This window comes from Rhipicephalus microplus, chromosome 5 (assembly GCF_043290135.1).
Source record: "Rhipicephalus microplus isolate Deutch F79 chromosome 5, USDA_Rmic, whole genome shotgun sequence".
NCBI classification, from domain to species: Eukaryota; Metazoa; Arthropoda; class Arachnida; order Ixodida; family Ixodidae; genus Rhipicephalus; species Rhipicephalus microplus.
In genome coordinates this window covers 145,398,205-145,419,325 of record NC_134704.1, presented here as the reverse complement: position 1 = coordinate 145,419,325, position 21,121 = coordinate 145,398,205, and the positions used below count along the sequence as shown (strand labels likewise).

General features: G+C 48.1%; 1 protein-coding gene across 1 annotated transcript in view; it reads right to left on the bottom strand.

Annotated features, from left to right (window-relative positions):
- Nucleotides 1–19,910, bottom strand: part of LOC142817587 (uncharacterized) — a 33,489-nt gene extending 13,579 nt beyond the window's left edge. Inside the window, exons 1-4 of the mRNA XM_075894637.1 lie at nucleotides 19,784–19,910; nucleotides 19,546–19,673; nucleotides 17,183–17,629; nucleotides 3,261–3,648 (exon numbers count right to left, since the gene is read on the bottom strand). Of these exons, the coding sequence (XP_075750752.1) occupies nucleotides 3,261–3,648; nucleotides 17,183–17,629; nucleotides 19,546–19,673; nucleotides 19,784–19,910 (1,090 nt within the window). The remainder of the gene's footprint in view (nucleotides 1–3,260; nucleotides 3,649–17,182; nucleotides 17,630–19,545; nucleotides 19,674–19,783) is intronic.
- Nucleotides 19,911–21,121: the final 1,211 nt, after the last annotated feature.

The window sequence follows — 21,121 nt, the reverse complement described above, 5'->3', positions numbered from 1 at the left end:
AAAGACAGCGTTTTCAACACCAGATGAGCTGTATGAATTCAACGTCATGCCATTCGGCCTTTGCAATGCTCCAGCAACATTCGAGCGGATGATCGACACAGTTTTACGAGGCTTGAAGTGGAAGACTTGCTTGTGCTATTTAGACGATATGGTTATTTTCTCGTCAACCTTCCCTCAGCACTTGCAACGACTGGACGAAGTTCTTACGTGCCTTGCAAACGCAGGCCTTCAGCTGAACACCAAGAAGTGCCGTTTTGCGAGCAAGACGATTAAAGTGTTAGGCCACATCGTAAGCAAGGACGGTATTCGTCCCGATCCTGACAAGATTTCCGCTGTCCAACACTTCCCGCGTCCTGAAAAAGCCAAAGATTTGCGCATTTTTCTCGGCCTCGCTTCTTATTTTCGCCGATTCATTCGAGACTTCGCCTCAATAGCTTCACCATTGCACAAGTTGCTCGGATCAGGCGTCCCCTTTGTGTGGTCTCCTGAATGTGAAGCGGCGTTTGCCCAACTGAAGTGGGCACTCACATCCGAACCAGTCCTCTGCCATTTCGACGAAACCGCGCCTACGCTCCTGCATACAGACGCTAGTGGTCGAGGCATTGGTGGAATTCTCCTACAGCGAGACAAATCTTCACGTGAGAAAGTCGTCGCATACGCCAGTCGTGCACTGACCCCTGCTGAAAAGAGTTATACCATCATCGAACAGGAGTGCCTAGAGGTCGTATGGTCGATACAAAAGATTCGACCTTTATCTCCACGGCCGCCACTTTACTGTAGTTACGGACCATCACGCCTTGTGCTGGCTCTCGACAATCAAGAACTTGTCCGGCCGCCTTGGTCGCTGGATTCTTCGCTTAGAAGAATACGACTTCACTATCACATACAAGTCGGGAAACAAGCATCAAGACGCCGACGCACTTTCGCATTGCCCGCTCTCTTCGGAGCCGCTTAACAAACCCGCCACTGCCGCACACGAGACGCTTTCAGCCGTCTCTTCCCTACATGTTTCGTCATTAAATACTTTGGACTCAACTTCTCCAAGCGAGTGTAGTTTGTTCTTATCTCACGAACGTGCTGACCCTTACTTTCGCCGCATCATGGACCGTCTCGACGGGACTTGCCGGCCCCCTAAGCCCCGCCGTGGTGGTCTAGTGGCTAAGGTACTCGGCTGCTGACCCGCAGGTCGCGGGTTCAAATCCCAGCTGTGGCGGCTGCATTTCCGATGGAGGCGGAAATGTTGTAGGCCCGTGTGCTCAGATTTGGGTGCACGTTAAAGAACCCCAGGTGGTCGAAATTTCTGGAGCCCTCCACTACGGCGTCTCTCATAATCATATGGTGGTTTTGGGACGTTAAACCCCACATATCAATCAATCAATCCCGGCCCCCTAACGCCCATCTTCGCCGACAGCTGACGCAATTCAAGCTCAACAACCACGTCCTTTACCGTCATATCTACCACCCTGATGGTCAACGCTGGGTGCCCGTTCTACCTCGCTCTCTTCGGGCTCAAGTTCTCAAGACATATCACGACGACATGTCTGCTGGACACATGGGCTTCCAGAAAACGTATGACCGCATAAGATGTCACTACTACTGGCCGGGCTTGTCCACCTGTGTCGCGAAGTACGTTGCCTCATGCGCCCTTTGTCAGCGTCGCAAGCTACCTACATCAACTCGAAGTGGGCAATTACAACCGCTCCCGTGTCCCCTGCAACCATTCGAGGTAGTTGGCATTGACCTGTATGGTCCGCTTCCTATGACTGTCACGGGCAATCGATGGATAGTTACAGCTGTCGACCACCTGACTCGCTACGCCGAAACAGCTCCCGTGCCTTCTGCATCAGCTTCGGAAGTGGCCGACTTCATCCTTCGAGCAATAATCCTTCGACACGGAGCTCCTCGTGTAATCCTGAGCGACCGTGGAAGAGTATTTCTTTCAGCACTCGTCGAAGAAGTGCTCAAGGCAGCCGGCACTACACACAAAACAAGCTCCAGTTACCATCCTCAGACGAACGGCCTTACTGAGCGCTTCCATCGTACACTGTCAGATATGATTGCGATGTATATCGAACCCGACCACAGAATCTGGGACACCATTTTGCCATTTGTCACTTTTGCGTATAATACCTCTGTACAGCGCACAACCGGTTACTCGCCGTTCTACCTCGTCCACGGTCGCTTCCCCTCTTCTTTCCTCGATGTTTCGTTCTTCTCTGCGCCTGTCAAACCATGTTCATCTTCAAGTGAAGAATACGTGTCTCGTCTACTTCATTGCTGCCAGCTGGCTCGCGTGAACACTGAAGCCAAGCAGCAGGATCGCAAGCTTGAATATGATGCCTCTCATTGTGTCGTGTCTTTTAGCCCTGGCGACGAAGTCCTCCTTCTTACACCCATTCGCACTCCTGGACTTTGCGAGAAGTTTCAATTGCGTTTTATTGGTCCCTACACTGTCTTGGAGCAAACATCTCCTGTGAATTATCGCGTGGCACCCGTTCTTCTTCCGACGGACCGCCGCTACAGGGCAGCAGAATTAGTCCACGTATCCCGCATGAAGCCTTTCATACGGCGTTCATCTTCGCTTTAAAATGCGGCCAAGAACTGCGGTGAGGATGACCGCTTTCACGTGGGGGGGGAAGTTAGTGTAGGCATTCATTAAGCACATCATCTATCTTTACACATATTCATCATCATGAGTGGTCGTCATCTTCTTCTGCTGTGGGGACGTGGCTTGTCTGAGTTCTGTGCCTTGGGCGCGGTCGCTTCATCGTGTCTTCTGGGCCTAATAAAGGTTGCATTCACCGTTACATCACAATACAAAGATATGAAGTGGCTTTTTACATGAATAAGGTGAACGCGCGTCATTACAAATGCAATATCTCTCCGAAGCGTAGGACCCGTCTTTAGACCCTGCGGCTTCTTTTCATTTTAATTAAGATTCTACGTTTCTCCCAACTGTATATAAACATGATTTGCGGAAACAATAGAATATATGGTCTGAAATATATTTATACTTTTGTTTACTTGATTAGTTTAACGTAGATGGGGACACCGCAGGCGATCATGTACCCCGACAGCAACATCATAGAGACGATGCGACTTCCCTCCCAAGACCAGAAAATGAATGCGCTGCGTTGTATTTGTATTTATGTTCTCTTTGTTTATGTAATTTTCGCCGTAGCACTTCTGAAATTTCGAAACCTCACGGCTGTTGGTTTATTTACCTTAAACCAGGAGGTAATCAAGCAGGTGATACATACCAGGATTTCCAAACGTCTTGGTTGTTGAATCGTTCAGTTCGGCTAGAAACGTTGGTGTGACTTTGATGTACTCTCCGGGCTTTCCACAGAGCTTCCACTGCTTTGTGAAGGGCCGTTCCTGCTCTTGTGACTCTGCAGGGAGGTCGATGCGTACGTCGCCTTTCTCGAATAAACTAGAAGACAAGCGGCGTGCACTGCTTCTCTTTGGCCACGTGCTGGGGAAGTTGATGGCCACGTGCTTGAAGTACACGAGGCCATTAGTTGCACGGTGGAGGAAGTGAGATGAAGACCTGAGCAGGGTCTGAAAACATGTGAGTAGATTTAGTTCCACAGATCCCCTTAAGGGTCGGTTTGTTATGACAGGTGAGAATAGCAATGTGTGGAATACCTAGCGAGAATAAATGGTAGAGAAGAAAATGGAAAGAGTTTACCCAGTCCAGGATAACCAGTTGGATACACTACACGTGATAACAAGATGAATAACATTGAAAAAGAGACGCAAGAGATTGAGAGATAGCACAGCAACACACAAGGCCGCAATGAGTAACAGTCGCCCACTACTGGCCGCTGTTGCTGAAAGCGGCTGTTTCCCCCTTCTGCTGACTGACTGCTCCTATCCCTGTCGGCTATTTTTTACTGTTTCTTTCCCTTCCCCATCCCACTACAAGACGCTGCGCCGTGCTCCCTTAAGGGCTGCATAAATTTGGCGTCTTTTCCTTGCTCTAACCTTAATCACCACTATGAATCGGGCTTGTAACACGATATGACTGTCACAACCACAAGTTTGCGCAACAGTTTAGTATGATGAAAGCCTCAGTTGTCGATACTTGGAAAGCCTTGTGAAAGCTTCTTCGTTGAAAAAAAAATCATGATCGATGCAAAAACGAAAAAAAAATTCCGGAGGGTCGAGCCAAAATCGTAACCAAATGAGGCGTGGCAATCAAGTATTTTGACAAAGGTCCACGAAACTATTTAAGAAAAATGACCATCTATGTGAGGTCAAGTACTGTGAAGGGTGACGCTGTTCTATTTAATATTGCGTTGCAAAAGCACAGGATATCAGCAAGCCTTACACAGTGTGGATTTCTTAACGATTCGCTGGTTAAAAGCTCTCTTACGAAAGGGTGAACTATAATTAGTCCGCATTAGGCGTAGCACCAACAACAAGCGCAGCCACAGCACCACGGTATACCCTGATTTCTTGTTGTGGTCATGTGAGCTCTTGCACAGCATGCCACGCTTATGGCAGAAAATAAGATACTACCTTCTGAGAAGACAGGACACGCAAGCATGGACCCAAGTAGGAAGTCGGGACACCTCAGACGCTTACTAACAATTGAAGATGCCCTCAATGACGAAAAAGAAAGACGGCATAGAAATTTATCTGCGAATGCTGATACAACTGGCGAACACGTCAACCTGGCATGTGTGGTGATCTACGTTAAGCACAACACGACTATTAAGGCATTTGATTTCATATTTGTGCAAGTTAATGAACGGTTGTCTTACGCATGCGCTACTACTACTATCAATGTATCAGGCTTCAACCATCAGACATGTTTCTTCATTCCTATGCAGGTACAGAATAAGGCATTTGTTGAACATTGGCGTGCACTCGCAATCATGAAATGTAAAGAAAAGTTTGAATGCCAGATTGAAAGGTTCGCATAATGCATGGGCATCAGCAAGTAAGCTTTCATCACTTCATTCATTTTAGTTGCAGAAGAGACAACGCTTAACGTATACACCACCTAGTAAGAAATAGAATGAAGCAAAGTATGACACCTGTAGATGAGAGTACTTAAAGTCAATAACAAAAATTGGGGGATCTTCAGCTTCGCCTTTTAGAATTTAACGCGATAGCGAAATCCAGCCCCTAGTGCGCCCTTGAACCGCTAAGGGCATACTTAATAATAAGTTGTGTCACACACACACACACACACACACACACGCACACACACGCACACGCACACGCACACCCACACACACACACACACACACACACACACACACAGATCGTAACAGCGCGCAGCGCGAATGCTACATACAGGTTTTCGATCTAAAGCAAGAATCGCAAAGTGTCGAAGATACACGCCGTGCGCTCGCCATCTCGGAGGCTATAGAGAGTCTCACAATGCCTCTCAGATAGCAGCACATTATTCTCAACTTTCACAGATTGTGGCGTCACCATGCGGCATCCGTCGTAACTGTCGTTTGGGTAATGTCCACGCAGCCAGCCCATGCCATCGTTGAGCCGGCCTCACTTTGCGGGCTCGCTGGTGCTTTATATCTTGTCGCTGGCAATTTCTACTATGGTTATTGTGAAGTCGGACAGTTACTGCTAGTTGTATTAGCAATGGTTTATTTTCTATTGTAGATTTGGGTGCACGTTAAAAAACCCCAGGTGGTCGAAATTTCCGGAGCCCTCCACTACGGCGTCTCTCATAATCATATGGTGGTTTTGGGACGTTAAACCCCACATATCAATCAATCAATGGCGAGCAAATGCCACTTCGGAGCCTCTGCAATTCCATGGCCCGTGATAAGCTGTTCAGAGGAATAACTGCCCAAAATGTGCGAAGACGACTGTTGCAACTAGGTTCTACCCTCACCTTACAGCAAGCAATTCAAATTGCGAAGGAACAGGAGCGTACCGAACTGGAAATGCAGGAATTCACGAACCACGCTAGTTGAGAGGATCGGATTACATCCGGGTCCTCAAGACGGCCGCGAAAAACAAAAGCATGGCTGATGGCCTCCCAGACAGAGCTCGGCAGGAAGCCAACATGGCCGCGGACATCACAACTTCCGTCCTACAACATCGAAATTGTTGCAGCCGGCTGCGGCGGCTGCATTTCTGATGGAGGCGGAAATGTTGTAGGCCCGTGTGCTCAGATTTGGGTGCACGTTAAAGAACCCCAGGTGGTCTAAATTTCCGGAGCCCTCCACTACGGCGTCTCTCATAATCATATAGTGGTTTTGGGACGTTAAACCCCACATATCAATCAAATTTGCATGCCACCAGAATGGACCACACCGATCTGAATCCGGTGTCTGCAACAGATGCGGACCTCATTAACACTACGCAATTTTTTTAAATTGTCTAGCCCGCAACCGCACTTGTTCTGCCTGCAGAAAACGAGATCACTACCAAGCTGTATGCCGCTCATCAAAGGTCAGCACGTCTCAATAGAACGTAATTGAATAATGAGATGCTACGATAACAAACTCGGTTACAATCCTAAACATTGTTGAATGCTCCAGCCGTCCTTCGCCGCTGAAGATTACAGTTCAAGTTGGTCAAGTCAACATTCCTTTCCTCGTTGACACCGGTGTGACCGTATCATTGCTTAACTTATAAGATTTCAAGAAGTACTTTTTGGGGGACCAGACTACTTTACTCGTACGTTGTTCTTCAGGACTATTTGAAAAAAGGCATTCCCAACCTCGAAAACTTCTCTACAAACGTTCGGTACAATGAAACCACTCACTGCTGCTGTCACATTTTACGTGACGAAAGGGGGTTTCTCACTTCCTGGGTCGGACGCCATTCGAAGCCTGCTTATAACCATTCACGGTGCAACATTGTCTTGCTCATAAGTTTTATGTTAAAAAAACGCCAAGAATTTTTGCCAATGCTCCAAATTTCGCCACCTCTTCACCCAGAAACCCGGACTGGTGAAAGGCTACATGCACGAAGTGAAACACCGTCCAGGTGTGCCGCCAGTTGCTGCCAAACTTCGCAGATTTCCATTCCTGCTTCGGCAACAATCTCAAATGAACTTTCTCGTCTTGAAAAAGCAGGCGTCATCGAACGAGTTTCAGCAACAAATTGGGTATCTCCACCGGTCGTGGTGAAGAAAAAGAACGGTTTCGTAAGACTTTGTTTGGAATTGCGTGAACCAAACGAAGCTATCGTGGTTGATGGATTTCTCCTACCCCACATCGAAGAACTTCTCCAGCAACTTACAGGGGCTGTTTACTTTTCAAAGCAAGATCTTGCATCAGCGTACCATCTGGTTAACTTGTCAGAATCAAGTAGAGACCTAACTTCCCTTGTAACACATGGTTTATTCAGATTTCGTAGAGTTTTTTGGGCTTCCATCTGCCCGCGCTGTTTTTCATAAAGTTTCAGACATCTTGAAAGATTGCTCTGGATTACTGTGCTACGCAGGTGACATTTTGGTATAGGGTCGAACGCGTGCTGAGCATGATGCTAATTTAAAAGTTGTACTAAGATGCATAAGCAACACAGTAATGAAACTGAACGACAAATATGTCTGCCGTCCAGCAAATTCCAATTTGAGGACACAATGTTAGTGCCAAAGGATAGTCTCCTCTTGAATCCGAAGTGCATGCTATTGTTAATGTATCTGCAGATTGTAAAATCTTGCATTCATTTCTTGGTCTCGCTGGCTATTACTCAAAATTCATTTCACATTATGCTGATGTTGTTGAACTACTGCGTTCTATGTTGCGTAAAGGCCAAACATTCAATTGGTCCGGAAGCTAATTCGGCTTTCAACTATATCAAAGAAGTACTAGCTGCAAATCCTGTCATTCAACTCTTTGACGAGAAGCTTCCAATAGTCATTACTACTGATGCGCCATCATAGGATTGGGTGTCGTGTTTGACATTTGTACTTATGGGATATACATTTTACATAACGCACTGATCATCAAGCTCTTGTTACGTTACTTTCTGCTGTATCAGAGGGCCGACGCCCATTACGCATTTCACGCTGGTGTGCCAGGCTGTTATACTACAACTTCACTGCATAGTGCTGCAATGGTGCACATAACGTTGTGATGGATGCACTTTCTCGCTTACCTGTACAGCTTCCAGTCTGCCCAGATCTAGAAGAAGAAGTAGTCTCTCTCGTTACTCCTTGCATAAGTAAAGCGGACCTACAGGCAGGAACTGCTGAAGATGCTGCATTACAACATGTGCTTGCATTCATTGCCAATTGCTGGCCAGGTAACAAATCTCTGCCACTAGAATTACTGCCCCAGTTTGCAGTCCAATTAGAGCTGTCCTGTGTAGAAAACTTACTTTTCCGCGCAGATAGTCACAATTCTTGCATCAATGTGTAGTAGACTCGTGAAATTGGCTCATGAAAGCCACCCAGCCATTGTAAGGGCGAAACAACGGTTTAGAGAGATACACTGGTGACCTGGCTTGGATGGTCAAATTGAACGAGCAGTTCGCAACTGCATCGTATGTTTTGTCAAACAGCTGATAAATTTGCTAAGACTATTTTTGCATCCCTCCAGCGTGTTCGGTGGCCAAGCAAACCGTGAGAAAAGCTAGGCATGGACATTGTCGGTCCACATGAACGTGCTCCATGTGACTGCAGATTTGCAATTACATTAGTTGACTACCACTATAAGTTGCCGGAAGTTTGTTTTACTCATGCAGTCACTTATCAAGCGGTCATGACATTCTTGACAGCAATCCTTAGTAGGGAAGGCTACCCTGAGGCAATTGTTACGGACAATGGTCCTCAGTTAAAGTCTCAACTATTTGAAACTTTCCTCTCAGAAAGAGGCATTCAGCACCTTTGCTCATCAAACTGCTATGCACAAGGGAACAGCCAATTTGAAAGTTTCAAAATAGTTCTGAAAGAGCAAATTCAGCTCACTCAACTTGAATGCCGCCAACTGAAACTTTCTGTTACAGAGTACTTAGACACATATCACTTAACGCCTCAAGCTACTACAGGGTTTTCACTTGCACAATTTTTGCATATTCACCAACCCCATTCTGGAATCGACATTGCAGGGTTACACCCAAAGTCTTCTGGTTCTTTGCCAACGTTGGATAATGTGAGAACACGAGTATTCAATAAGCAACGGGCAACTAAGCAACGCATTGATTCAAAGCGTGAAGCAAAGCCACCTAAGCTACAGGGGGGCCACATGGTCAAAGTACTGCTTCATGCAGAGCAAAACTAAACTTCACAGCAGAATTCACTTCGTCTGCGTAATTCTTCATTCATGCAACAGAATTACTCCCCAACTCCATTCTTCTGCAACGACCCGGTTAGTGACACTTCCAGAAACCACCTTACTGGCATCTTCACAAGAAACGGCTAATGTGCCCAGCCCCAGTGCAGATTGTTTTGAAGGGGGGAAAGATGTCTCAGGTACTGATGTGTCATGTACGGACGCTCCAGAATCGCTACAGCTCTCCGAGGATGAGCATGTAGGTGAGCCCCAAGGCTCAAAATCTTCTGAGATCGATACGGCTCCATCGGTAAATCCTTCACCTCGTCCTCCGGCATGCCGTCCTTCCAAGCTACGCAGTAAAAAACCGGCGCGTTAGGGCCGGTTCACGCTAGCGGCGAGCCTGCCGCAAGACCGGTGCCACCCGCAGAAAAGCTGCTCGAATTGCACGGCAAGCTCCCCTGACAAACATGGCTGCCCTTCCGAATGCAGTTGTCGACCACCTCGAGTCTATCAAGCGGATCCGTGCTTCCTGTAGATCATAAGCTCCGAATTGATGCTTCCATTTGCTTTTGACTCATATCTTTGAGCTTCGACAATACAGTACTCGAATTGATTCGGCACCGTTTTTGAGAACCATACTCAAATAATTGATGTTCTAGGCCTGAGCAGGCATTCCCGAATTTCAGAGGGCATACAATACACGTTTGTTTGTTGTTGCTAACGCTGAATAGCTGGCGTCACTTGTCCAAACGCCTGCTTTAGGGACGTCATTTTGAATTGCTATGCGATTTTTTGAGTACCGGACAGGCGCAAATGCTCTAATCGCTGCTGGAACGTAGTCTGGAAACGATACGTACGATATATCGTGAAAACCGTGGAGCAAGAAGCCAGCAGCTCGAAGTGTCCCGCGGTAGACGCAGACAATGCGGAGAGGCGAAAGCAGACGACGCGCCTCAGCCATGTCACTCGTCACTGATGGGCTAAACCACTTCCCGGCAAATGGCAAACGGCACGAAAATGGGTCTCGGACCCATTTTTTGAACGTCGTAAAACGGCAGACGTGCGCGAAGCAAACAGCCGCGCACGGCTGCCTGAAAACATGAAACGCCATACGGTCAGGTATTCTTGCCGCTATAGCGTGAACCAGCCCTTACAAGGATTATTTACCTTGAGCGTACTTAATTATATTACTCTAATTCCTACATGTGTTATGTGTTGTATAATGCTGTTTTCTTACCGATTTCTTACCACCGTCCACAATGGGTGCCGTAAACACTACCGATGAGGACATGAAGAGGTAATAAGTGAAGTCGAATGCTTCACGTGTGCATTTCAGCAGCGGCAAGTGGGTGCTGCCTGATGTACTGAATTTCGTCAAGAAGTAAGTTCAATATATTATCTTGACCTGCAGCGTTCTCGATAGTTTTGTTGTGTTGAATCCACAAAGCTGAACGGCAGTCGCTGCTTCGTTTTTCTTTGCGCTAAATAAATACCACGCATGGTACGTGCTCGTTCTGCACTTCTCCGAAGCAGCGTAGTGCGGTGCACGCGCAAATAGGAAATGTAAATCGTGATCCACTGTCAGAGAGAACACGCAAGCTCGTGGCCGGTGGTCCACGTGGCGCATACTGGCGGCGAGATTTTTAAATACGGTGCGTGCGCAGTGAATTGTAATGGCGGTGCGCACCCAGTGTCGTCTGCTATTTCTCCGCCTGCGCGCACGGAAGCGTCGGAAAGGGTTTCCGTAATTTGCAATGCAATTGATCTAGCTTTCACATTGCCTGCTGCTCGTCGGACTTTCAGCAAGAACCAAAAATATATGGTTTTAATTTTATTGCTGCAGTTTTTCGCAAGCTCTCACCGTCCAGGCTGTCATATTATTCACGTATATATACTGCTCGCTCCATCTAGCCGCTTTAGATAACAGATATTGTTAATCAAGACTGATGAAGCAGACACTCCAGGCTCGTAGTGACCGCCAAGAAATATCGGCTCATTTAAGAATTGGGATGCTGAGTTGGTTTCAGTTGATTTACAGTGCGAAAGTGAGAAGCGCGAAGGGACATCGCTTGCTATCGCATGCCGAGTAGATGGGCAGTGAAGTAGCAGGCGACGCGAGGAAGGCTTCACCTTCATGGAGCAACGCGCATGCGCCGCATTTCGAAATCTCGCCAGCAGTTAGCGCTCCGCAGACCGCCAGCCACGTACTTGCACGTTCCCTCTACAAGTGGACCGTATTGTAAATGAACGCACCCTGTACCACGGCGTTACGAAAAGGAAAACAATGTACACTGTCAAATAGTTGGTCAGGAGCCACATGTTGGAGTTGCTCTGGAGCCAATGCAGGCAGATAGGTTGCGATTGCTTAACATTTAACATTGGCCTAGTTCCCGCAGCAACGATAAAATCAACAGGCTGCCTGACAATGTTGTAAGCGCGCACCGCTGTTGCAGAGAGCAATCTACACTCACGGCCACCTGGATTTCAGAGACTTCAGCCTGGATCGGCGCGCAACACTTCGCACGCGCCCGATCCACGTGGCTGTCTCACACTCTGGTATTCACTATACTCCGTTTCAGAAGTTACCTTCAGCACTGTGGAGGCTACAGGGCCCCCAGCCAATAGAAAAGGCAACTAGCCCCTTCACATGTATTCATCCGCGCTGTGTCGTATGCTCACCGTCTTCACAGCGTGTGCTCTCTTAATTGTCCTTACACGCTCATTGAATAAACCACGGGTGCTTTATTTATTAAATGAGTAAAGTTGTCAAACAAGTCATTACACAGCAACTTCAGGAAGGTTTGGACACTTGGGAAAGGAGGGTTGGACACTTCGGATTGGGTATTGAGAAGCTTGTTGCTACTTAAGTCCCGGCTAGTCCAAGCAGTTACACTATATGCTACCTTTAGCTAAGAGAGTTGCGCATCTCCTTACCACCGTCGCTAGCGACCATGCACTGCGGAGAAGCTGATGCACAGGCCGCGCCCGCGAAACATGGCCGCATCGCTGAAAGCAGTCATCGTCCACCTGGAATTTATCAAGTGACCGTCGTGTGCTTTTTAGCTCGTTAGCTACGAACTGGTGATTCTATTTGCTTTAGATTCATGTCCTTAGGCTTCTACGGCAAACAATTAGCGTATATTCGGCATATATCTTCGGAAGCCTCCGCCACGTCAGCAACGGCGTCATGCAATGACGACGAAGGACGATGTCGGCAGCGGCAGGAATGGCGAAGCTCATGAATGTTGAAATTTCTAGCATGGGCGAAACGTGACAGACCATCAACTTTGACTCCGTATGACAACCAAGTAAGATCGACCCAACAACTCGGGGGCTACAAGGCTAGAGTAATCGGACCAGGGATAAAGATCGGCAGTTAGAAGGGACATAGACAGTTTAGTTTGGACATGCAGGCATTTAGTACTCTTGCGTTTATTTTGAAGACGATAGTCTTTCTTGAGATATTTCAAAGCAGAAATTTGGGTCTGTCTATCTGTCCCGTGCGGAACACTCGAGCGAAAGTTAAACGCCTTGCTGAACGCCCGCCTATCTTGATATCCCTGCTGTGTTCATACTAGTGAACATTGCCAATAAAAAAGCAAATATTGCGCATATTGTGCATATTTGAGCGCAACAACGATGCGTGAGTATTAAGTAGTGACCACCGCAGCGGCGGCTACATAGAGCGTCCGCTCCCAACGTGGGATGTGCCGGGTACGATTCTCAGTGCCAATCATGGAACCCATCGATTTTTCCCAGTGGGTAGATGAGTACACCTACCTAGCGCTTCGTTGTTTCTGGGCACTCATCTCTAGAGGTAGCCCATAAGGGTCTGCAAAGGCCCCTGGGCGCAACTTAACCCGCCACAGCCTTGGTGAAATAGTTGAGCATCCGCCGCTGCTGTGGTAGGCAGTGAGTTGCTGCAGCCTGGCGCCACCTGGCTAAATAGCTACAATCGCACTTCCGGCGTAATGCTCGGCAGAACGGAGTTTTAGTCGCTTTAGAGGGCACCCACCCCGTTGGAAATTGGCGGCATCGGACTGTCAGACCTTAAATTAGGTGATTTTTTTACAAAGGCTACAGCATATGATCCCTGAACTCTTGATTGCACATACCGCAATTACCACTATAGCAAAAGAAGGCCGTTCAGTAATTGCGTTTCAAACAAAATACACACATACCTAGTAATGATTCAAAAATAAGTTTCCTTTCCACATGAAGTCACACAGGTTTTTTGTGAAAAAGTGGCGTGTATAAATGTCTGTCGCCTTGCGATTTAGTGAGTTGTAGTTGCATAATTGTTATTTAGGAACTCTGGGTATTTCTACACATTCCTTGTTTTTGTGTCTAAAAATATTACACTACACCATTACTATGAATAAGTCTTATGGACAGGCCTCAAAGCATCAGTATTTTTCTAGCAATTTTTTAAAACTATAGTATCAAAAGTGTGAAGCTGTCACTACTTCTTTTATTAAGATTGTTTACCGTATGTACATTACTGCTCCTTGTGTTTCTTAGTGATTGGGACGGGTGACGGAGTCTTGTCAGACTTTAGTTTGCCTTTTTTCCTCTTCTGTCCCTAACTTGTCAGTGTGTACTGTGTAACTCATTTATGATTGACTGAATGAAAAAAATCCAGATTTTTAAATGTATTGATTCGTAATTATAAAGACCACGGTATTTGTTTTCAAAGTTGTCTGCATTTGCTGCTCGTGTTTTGAATGCCGCGCGTTTGACTTGGTAAATATGTTGTGCCGGTAAGCATGTCTTAGTTCATGTTAACTGCAGCTGCCTGAATCCGTGACACTCACGCATGCTCTCCATGATTATCGATATGTCGTTTGCCTCAGTCATCAGACGCCTTTTTCATTTGTATGCCGGCACAAAAGAATGCATTCATCCAACATTGACATACACTTACATTCTCGAAAATGTAAATAAAGTTCAGAATGCCAGATTGATAGGTTCGCATATTGCATGGGCATGAGCGAAAAAGTTTTCGGTTCAGTTAGATAAACTTTCATCGCTTAAGCCATCTTATTTGCCGAAGGGATGACTCAAACGTATACAGCGCGTAGTGAGGAATTGAACGAACCAAAGTAGCGTGGGTGTGGATAACGCGTACCCTAAACGTATGCTAAAACTGATCGGTGTCCCACGTCGTCGTCCGCGTTGGTGGCGTCAAGACGAATGATAAAAAAAGGGGGATAACGGCTCCATAGAAGGTCACCATATGATGTCATTGTGACGTTCTAAGTCGGAGAGGGTGTGGAGATATTATGTTGTATTTGACGTCATCACACCAAATCACTGCTTGCTCAAGGAATGTGGTCAAGGGTGTGTTGATCTCGAAGGCAGTGCTAAACGTGTTGAGGTGCACAACGTTCATCATGCCTGCGATCCCAGAGGTGTTGCGAAACCACGCTATCTGCTGGAAGCTTCTGGAAGGGGTGCTGGAAGCTTCAGTACATTCAATAAGAATAAAATAAAGAGGGCTTTCGGCTGAGGCCGGGGATTTTGTGAGTTTTCTTCTGCCTTTAGGACAACACAACCTGATTTAAGTTCTTGCTTTTGCCAAAATATATGTATAAACTTTGGGAATATGTTACATACCTTGATGTTCACAACGATGGTCTCGTTGTACGGTACATTCTTATTGATCGAAATCAGCAAGTCTTTGTAACCGCCGTCACTCTTGTCTATCTCCAAGGTGCTGACACAGATCAGCAGGCACAGCAGTGCGGTAGCTACAGGCATTCGCGAGGCCATTCTCAGATAACACGCTGTTGAACAGAGAGACAAATGGTATTTACTATTCTACAGCCAGCAAATGCACGGTAACTACAAAAAAAAGTGTTTCATTGACTTGTGTCTATAATAACAGCTTTCGTTGAGGCAGTTGAGCGTCGGGGCCCAGAGCGCGCGAAATTTGCGTTCATTTCCGGTGCATTTTACAGCATGCAGTAGAAGAATATATGAGAACGTAGTTTTGAAGCATGTGCTTATCCATTGAAAACAACTTAACGAAGCGCGCTCGTAGTCATTTGCCTCTCGCAACCCGCCAATCCGAATTTGCCCGATTACTTATTTCTTTGTTGATTTCAGTTGCACAGACAGATACACAATGACACTGACAAAAAAGGGAGAAAGCAAGAGAGAACATGTAGTTTTCGGTCACGTGGAGAATGGCTGTGATGCCGTGAGAGGGCACACGCCATCGATGAAACGATACAGCCGCCCGGCGAACACTTTCATCAAGACACACGACGCGAGGCACATCACCTCTTGTTTCGAATACATTTGCACCCTGTGTAGGGATGGTAAAATTGAAGAATTACTCGATGAATTGTGCCTAAATAATCGAAAAATCTTAAGCGATTTCTGTGTTTTATGTAATTGAAATAATTGATTAAAACTCTTCGAATAATACATTGTGGCAACCACTGTTTCCCCGCCTCCCTCAATACTGCCCCATGGCCGATGCGCATGAGGCGAGGTAAGCTATGCCGAGACGCAAAAGACGAGCTCACGAAGTCTGTTCTCACTGCAGCGCATGTTTGTTGGCCAGTGAAGTGCACCAAAAGCTGGAGGCGGTCCTACGTCATAGAGGCAGCGATGAACTCACCCTGGTCTCCGTGGCACACGGCATCCACCTCCAAACCTCTAAGCCTTTCTCAACGCTTCAAGCGCGAGCAGGAAGTGGCCCCAACGCGACGTGGCGGAAATGCACTTGCCCGCTTCTGAAGAAGCTGATTATTATGATGATGATGACCTCATATGGATGGAGCTCACCCACAAAGGTAGATAAGCCAAGAGCCGGGTGGCAGGACGCTTAAATTTATGAACTGTGAAGCTAAAAGCAATCTGAGTAACTTCATTCATTCATTCATTCATTCAAAATACCAAGTTCGCAGTTAAAATTATTCAGACAAGGTTCCCAAGTCGAGTGACTGCAGTGGGACCTGTTATGTCGTGCATCGGACGCTACGCACGGGGCATCAAAGGGGACTGGCGCCCGGAGCGCGGGCCGCGAAGAAGCAGAGAGTAGGAGCCGAGACCCAGCTGACACTCACGAAACCTTTTTTATTCACAAGGCGCCAAAATATATACAGCAGCACAGCGCCCCCTAACATATGTATTGAAACTGAAACCAAAACCACTATACATCCTTCCCCCCCTTTTTAGAGGGGAATTCTTTTATAAAAATGAATGAAATCAGTATACAAAATTAAATGCATGCAGGCAACTAGAAATCTGCAGCGCAACGTATGCAGTCGCCAATGCTTAGAAAAATGATAAAGGATCTTTTTATACACTGCCTCTGAACCTGCACCATTCAGAGCCTGCCATGATGTCTTCTCCCCCTCCGGGAGGAATGTTGCCTCGCCGGTGCGACATCAGATTAAAATTACATAATGCAAGGCATACCTATATATTGTTGTAGAACAGTCACAATATACGGAATTCATAGTATAATGGCCTACGAATGGTCTGGAGGCTTATGGCGTTCCGGCGGATGGCACGGTGGTATGCATGAAAGAATGGCCTCCGCCGACTCGCGTGAACACCCTCCAGACGCTGATGGAGCCCTATATCTTATGCACATTAACATTGCAAGACAACGTAGCTGACTTCTAGCATGGCACCACAGATGGACCTTGTATTGGTGCCGGAACAGACGTACGTTTTTCAGTACCACGCTCTACAGTAGACTATAGAAAAGTACTGGCACTAGGCACAACCACATTAACTTGACAGCTTACACCACATACATGAACTGTATGCGCTTTAAGCCCGTTAGAAACACTCTGCATGCACCCGCGGCTATAAAATGGTCGCGTTGGTAAAACATAAGGACGATGCAGCATGGAAGGCAATGGCAACGAATGCGGCTTAACATCGCTTTTAGGAAAGTCACTGTGATCTTCATGCATTTCAGTCACTGCAGTATTGCAGTCGAATGATCTCACCCTCTTTAATAGTCCAGCTTGTTCGAGCCGCGCAAGGTCATCGGTCACCTCCTTAGGCAGCCGGAACGAGAGTTGCTGGATCTTCGTGAAATATTCGTGGCCCGGCAGGTGACCCCGTTGGTGTGCCGACTCCTGTACTCGACGAGTGTCTGGTTGAACCGCAGTACTAGTCAAAGTCTCACCAATAATCACCAGCTGAAGCGCCTGAATTGCGTAAAGTCCCAGAAGCGACATGCCCTTCTCTGTGACAAAAAAAAACTTCACCGGCGCAAACTTCTCTTGGTATTGCACAGACGCTTCGATGAAGCCCAAGTTGCCAATCACCTGTTCAGAATGATTGTGGATGGTGAAGTGTGATTTCAGCAACTTGACCTCCGAAAAGTGCTTCTGGTAGTCCTGGATTCTGAGCAGTGACACGACGACTCCAGTGTTGACGAGCCATTTGATCTGGACGCCATTGAGAAGTACGGGAACGCGCATTAACTGAACGCCGTTGACGATGATGATGAAAAACATTTATTATAAAAGAGAGAGGTACGGGGCCAAAGCATGACCCCACTACGTGGTCGGCGTCCTTAGTCCGGGACACCGCATGACGAGGCCCCTACTTACGCCCGTCTCACGAGAGCCCGTTGAGACTCTAGTGATGAGCAGTTGAGGAGGGCAGTCTCCCATGCCTCTCGGGAAAGGGTAGGGGAAGGGGGTAGGTGGGGATTTTTCGGACATGCCCATACCATGTGGAAGATATCACACGTCTCCCCACAGTGTGGGCACCGCCCATCTGTGTTCGCATCGAAATGTTTTAGGATTGCAGGACAGAGTAGAGTACCTGTCTGCAGGCGCCTTAGAGTTCGCTCTTCCGCCTTACTCAGCCCCTTTGCAGGAGCCGAGTAAAGGCGGTGAGTGTCGCGATAATAGGTCAGAATTTCTTTGAACCGCAGCAGCGGTGTATTGGCCTCCGAGTCATAAGAGCCAAGGTGGGGAGCCCGGTGGGTAAACGCTCGGGCGGCCGCGTCAGCGGCCTCATTACCTCGTAAGCCCTGATGGCCAGGAGCCCATACGATGCGTTTCGGGGCTGGATCAGCGAGAGCCCGTTTTAGAATTTGGCTGGCTAGGGGGGATATCTCTCCTACCAATTTGAGCACATGCTTTCCGGGAGTCCATGATGATAACTTTCGAGTTGGGGTCCGCAGCAGCAACGCTATCGCGGCTTCCTCAGCGCGCTCTGGATTTTGTGCTCGGAACGAGAGCCCATTGACATGCTTTTCCCAGTTAACTACAGAGGCCGTGTAAAATCCCGTGGGCGAAGGCCCTGCTATATCTACGTAGAATACACCAGGTTGGGAGCCGTGTTGCCTCTCAAGCGTCCGAGCCCGCGCCTGTCTTCTGCTTTCGTGCGTGTGCTTATCAATGTTACTGGGGAGTGGAGAGACCGAGAGCATATGCCGCCACAGTTCCGGAATACGCTCCGCCTCCTCTGCAGTGCAAGTGTGCTGTATATGTAAGCGGTTTAGCAGGCGGTGCCCGGGAGCCGTCTGCACGAGCCGCGTATATTGATTCATAAGGTGGGCCTCCCGCAACTCCTGGTAGGAGTTGAGCACACCTAACGCCCTCAGTTTGGCGTTGGAAGTGGCCACAGGGAGATCCAGAGCTCGTTTAGTAGCCTTACGAATGATGGCGTCTATTCTTTCGTCTTCTTGCTTGTTAGTGTGAAGGTATGGGACGGCGTAGAGGACCCGGCTAGTTACGAAGGCATGGGCGAGCCGAAGCGCGTCCCTGCCCCGCAGACCACCCCGCTTGTTGGAAACGCGGTGGATCATGCGCCCTACCTGTTCGCCTATTCTCTTGAGTTTCGCTATAGTGGAGTCCGGTCTGAGTCTGTGGTGAATGAACAGGCCCAGAATCCGGAGCTCCTCCACCTCTCTGATGGGAACTCCAGACAGGGAGATGTGTATGGCTGACTTATCTCTTGGCTTCGCTCTAACGTGCAGAAGCTCTGATTTGTTTGGAGCACATTGGAGTCCACAATCGTTGGCATACGCCTCGACTATGGATGCAGCCTGCTGAAGGCGTTCCTGCATTTCACCAAGGCTCCTTTCAGTGGTCCAGATTGTAATATCGTCGGCATATACTGCGTGTTGTGTGCCTTCCTTGGCCAATTCGCTTGGAAGGCGCATCATAGCAATGTTGAAAAGGAGCGGTGATAACACTGCTCCCTGTTGGGTACCCCGTGTTTTCCCGTTGACGACTCTGCACGCTGAGGATGGTGATCGCGTTCGTCACAGTACGCTATGCCTTCTTGACCATCCGGTGCAGATGCCGATTCACCCGACGAACGGCTCATCTTACTAAAGTGCCCTTACCTGCCGCAACTTTTGCAAGTTCAGCGTCGCGCAGGACAAGCCGGAAAATTCGCCCAGTGACGAGACGAGCCGCAGCGGAAGCAGACACTCGGCTGTAGTGGCGATGAAATAGGGGAAGAAGCATGCCCCTGTAGAGCCAGATATTGCACGGAAGACGGTTGACGAGGACCAACGTCGTGGCGTCCACGCTTGCATCGCTTAACTGTATTGACTTGCGTAGTCAGTTGCTGCATGGTACGCGCGACGCGTTCCTCTTCCTTGGCGTGCTCCAACGCCTTCTGCACTGTAAACGAGTCTCCTATCCTGATGAAAAACTGTACCAAGTTGGGGTCTCGCAGCCCTTGAAGTATCTGCTCTTGGATCATCGTCGTAGCTGCTGTGTCGAAACTTCAGGTGTCAGCCAAACAACCCAGCTCCTGTATGAACTGGACAGCAGCTTTGTCCGGCTCCTGCACCCTGCGTCGGAACTGAGCACGGATGCAGACAGCGTCTTCAGGCGGCGCGAAGCATGCGTCGAGGACAGCTAGGGCCACGTGACACGCGTCGCGAGCCACACCATCTCCGGTAGGCTGTACACCGTCGAGCTGCGTCTGCTCGTTAGCAGCCTTGTAATATACGTCCAGTCCTTCCAGCCCAAGCGCATTGAGCAACAATGCCTTCTTCATGTCCGGCGTTGCTTCCGGTGCTGCCGCGCCGATGTAAACTTGCAACACGCAGCGCCATATCATCCAAGGCACCGGAGGAACGCTGGAGCGCTGAAGAAAAACAGGGGGTGGAATGGAGGCGTTCATGCTGCTATCGAGACAGAGCGACGGGAGATGAACAGCAGCTGCGATAAGCGTCGCATGGTAGCGTCCGAAACAGCACGTTAACTTGAAGACAACTTGTTGAGTAGCCGTAGTACCCAAATGCATTGGTAAAGTACGGGTGAGTGGTACAGCAGAAGTAGTTGGCTGGCAGGATGCTCACACTGTTCTTTGGTGTCCGCGGATCCGCAGAACTCGTCTCCAAAATGTTATGTCGTGCGTCCGACGCTACGCACGGGGCATCAAAGGAGGCCCGTGCCCGGAGGCGTGTTTCCGTATAATATCCCAGGAGATAAATGGGAAAAATTCGGCGCCATTATTGGCTGAAAGCAATCACATGATCAAAACGCACTTCCGGTGATTTTTGTTTGTTTTTGTTTCTTTTATGCAAGATGGCGGCGCACATAGACGCTAGCATAAGGCTAGCTTTGCAATACGCCGGTGAAGCTTGTTGAAGCCATACGCCGTAGAAATTGCACCGAAATGTGTGGGCTTTTTGCTGATGGTGTCACTGAAACGAGTTGTGTTCTTATGTAGCAGGTGTGTTCCGATTTTTTATTTGTTACGCGTTCGTGTGGGCTGCCGGCCGGCGAAGAAGACGCAAATTGGTTCTAAGAGGGAAAAGAAGAGAAAAGTGAGCCCCGTAACTGTCTTCATAAAGGAGCGACACCTAAGAAGTAGCTCACAAGGGATGGGGGTGAGGAGGAATTAAAAGAATAGGGTAAAAGGTATATATAGAGAGAAAGATGTGCTAAGTCAGCGAGCGAGGA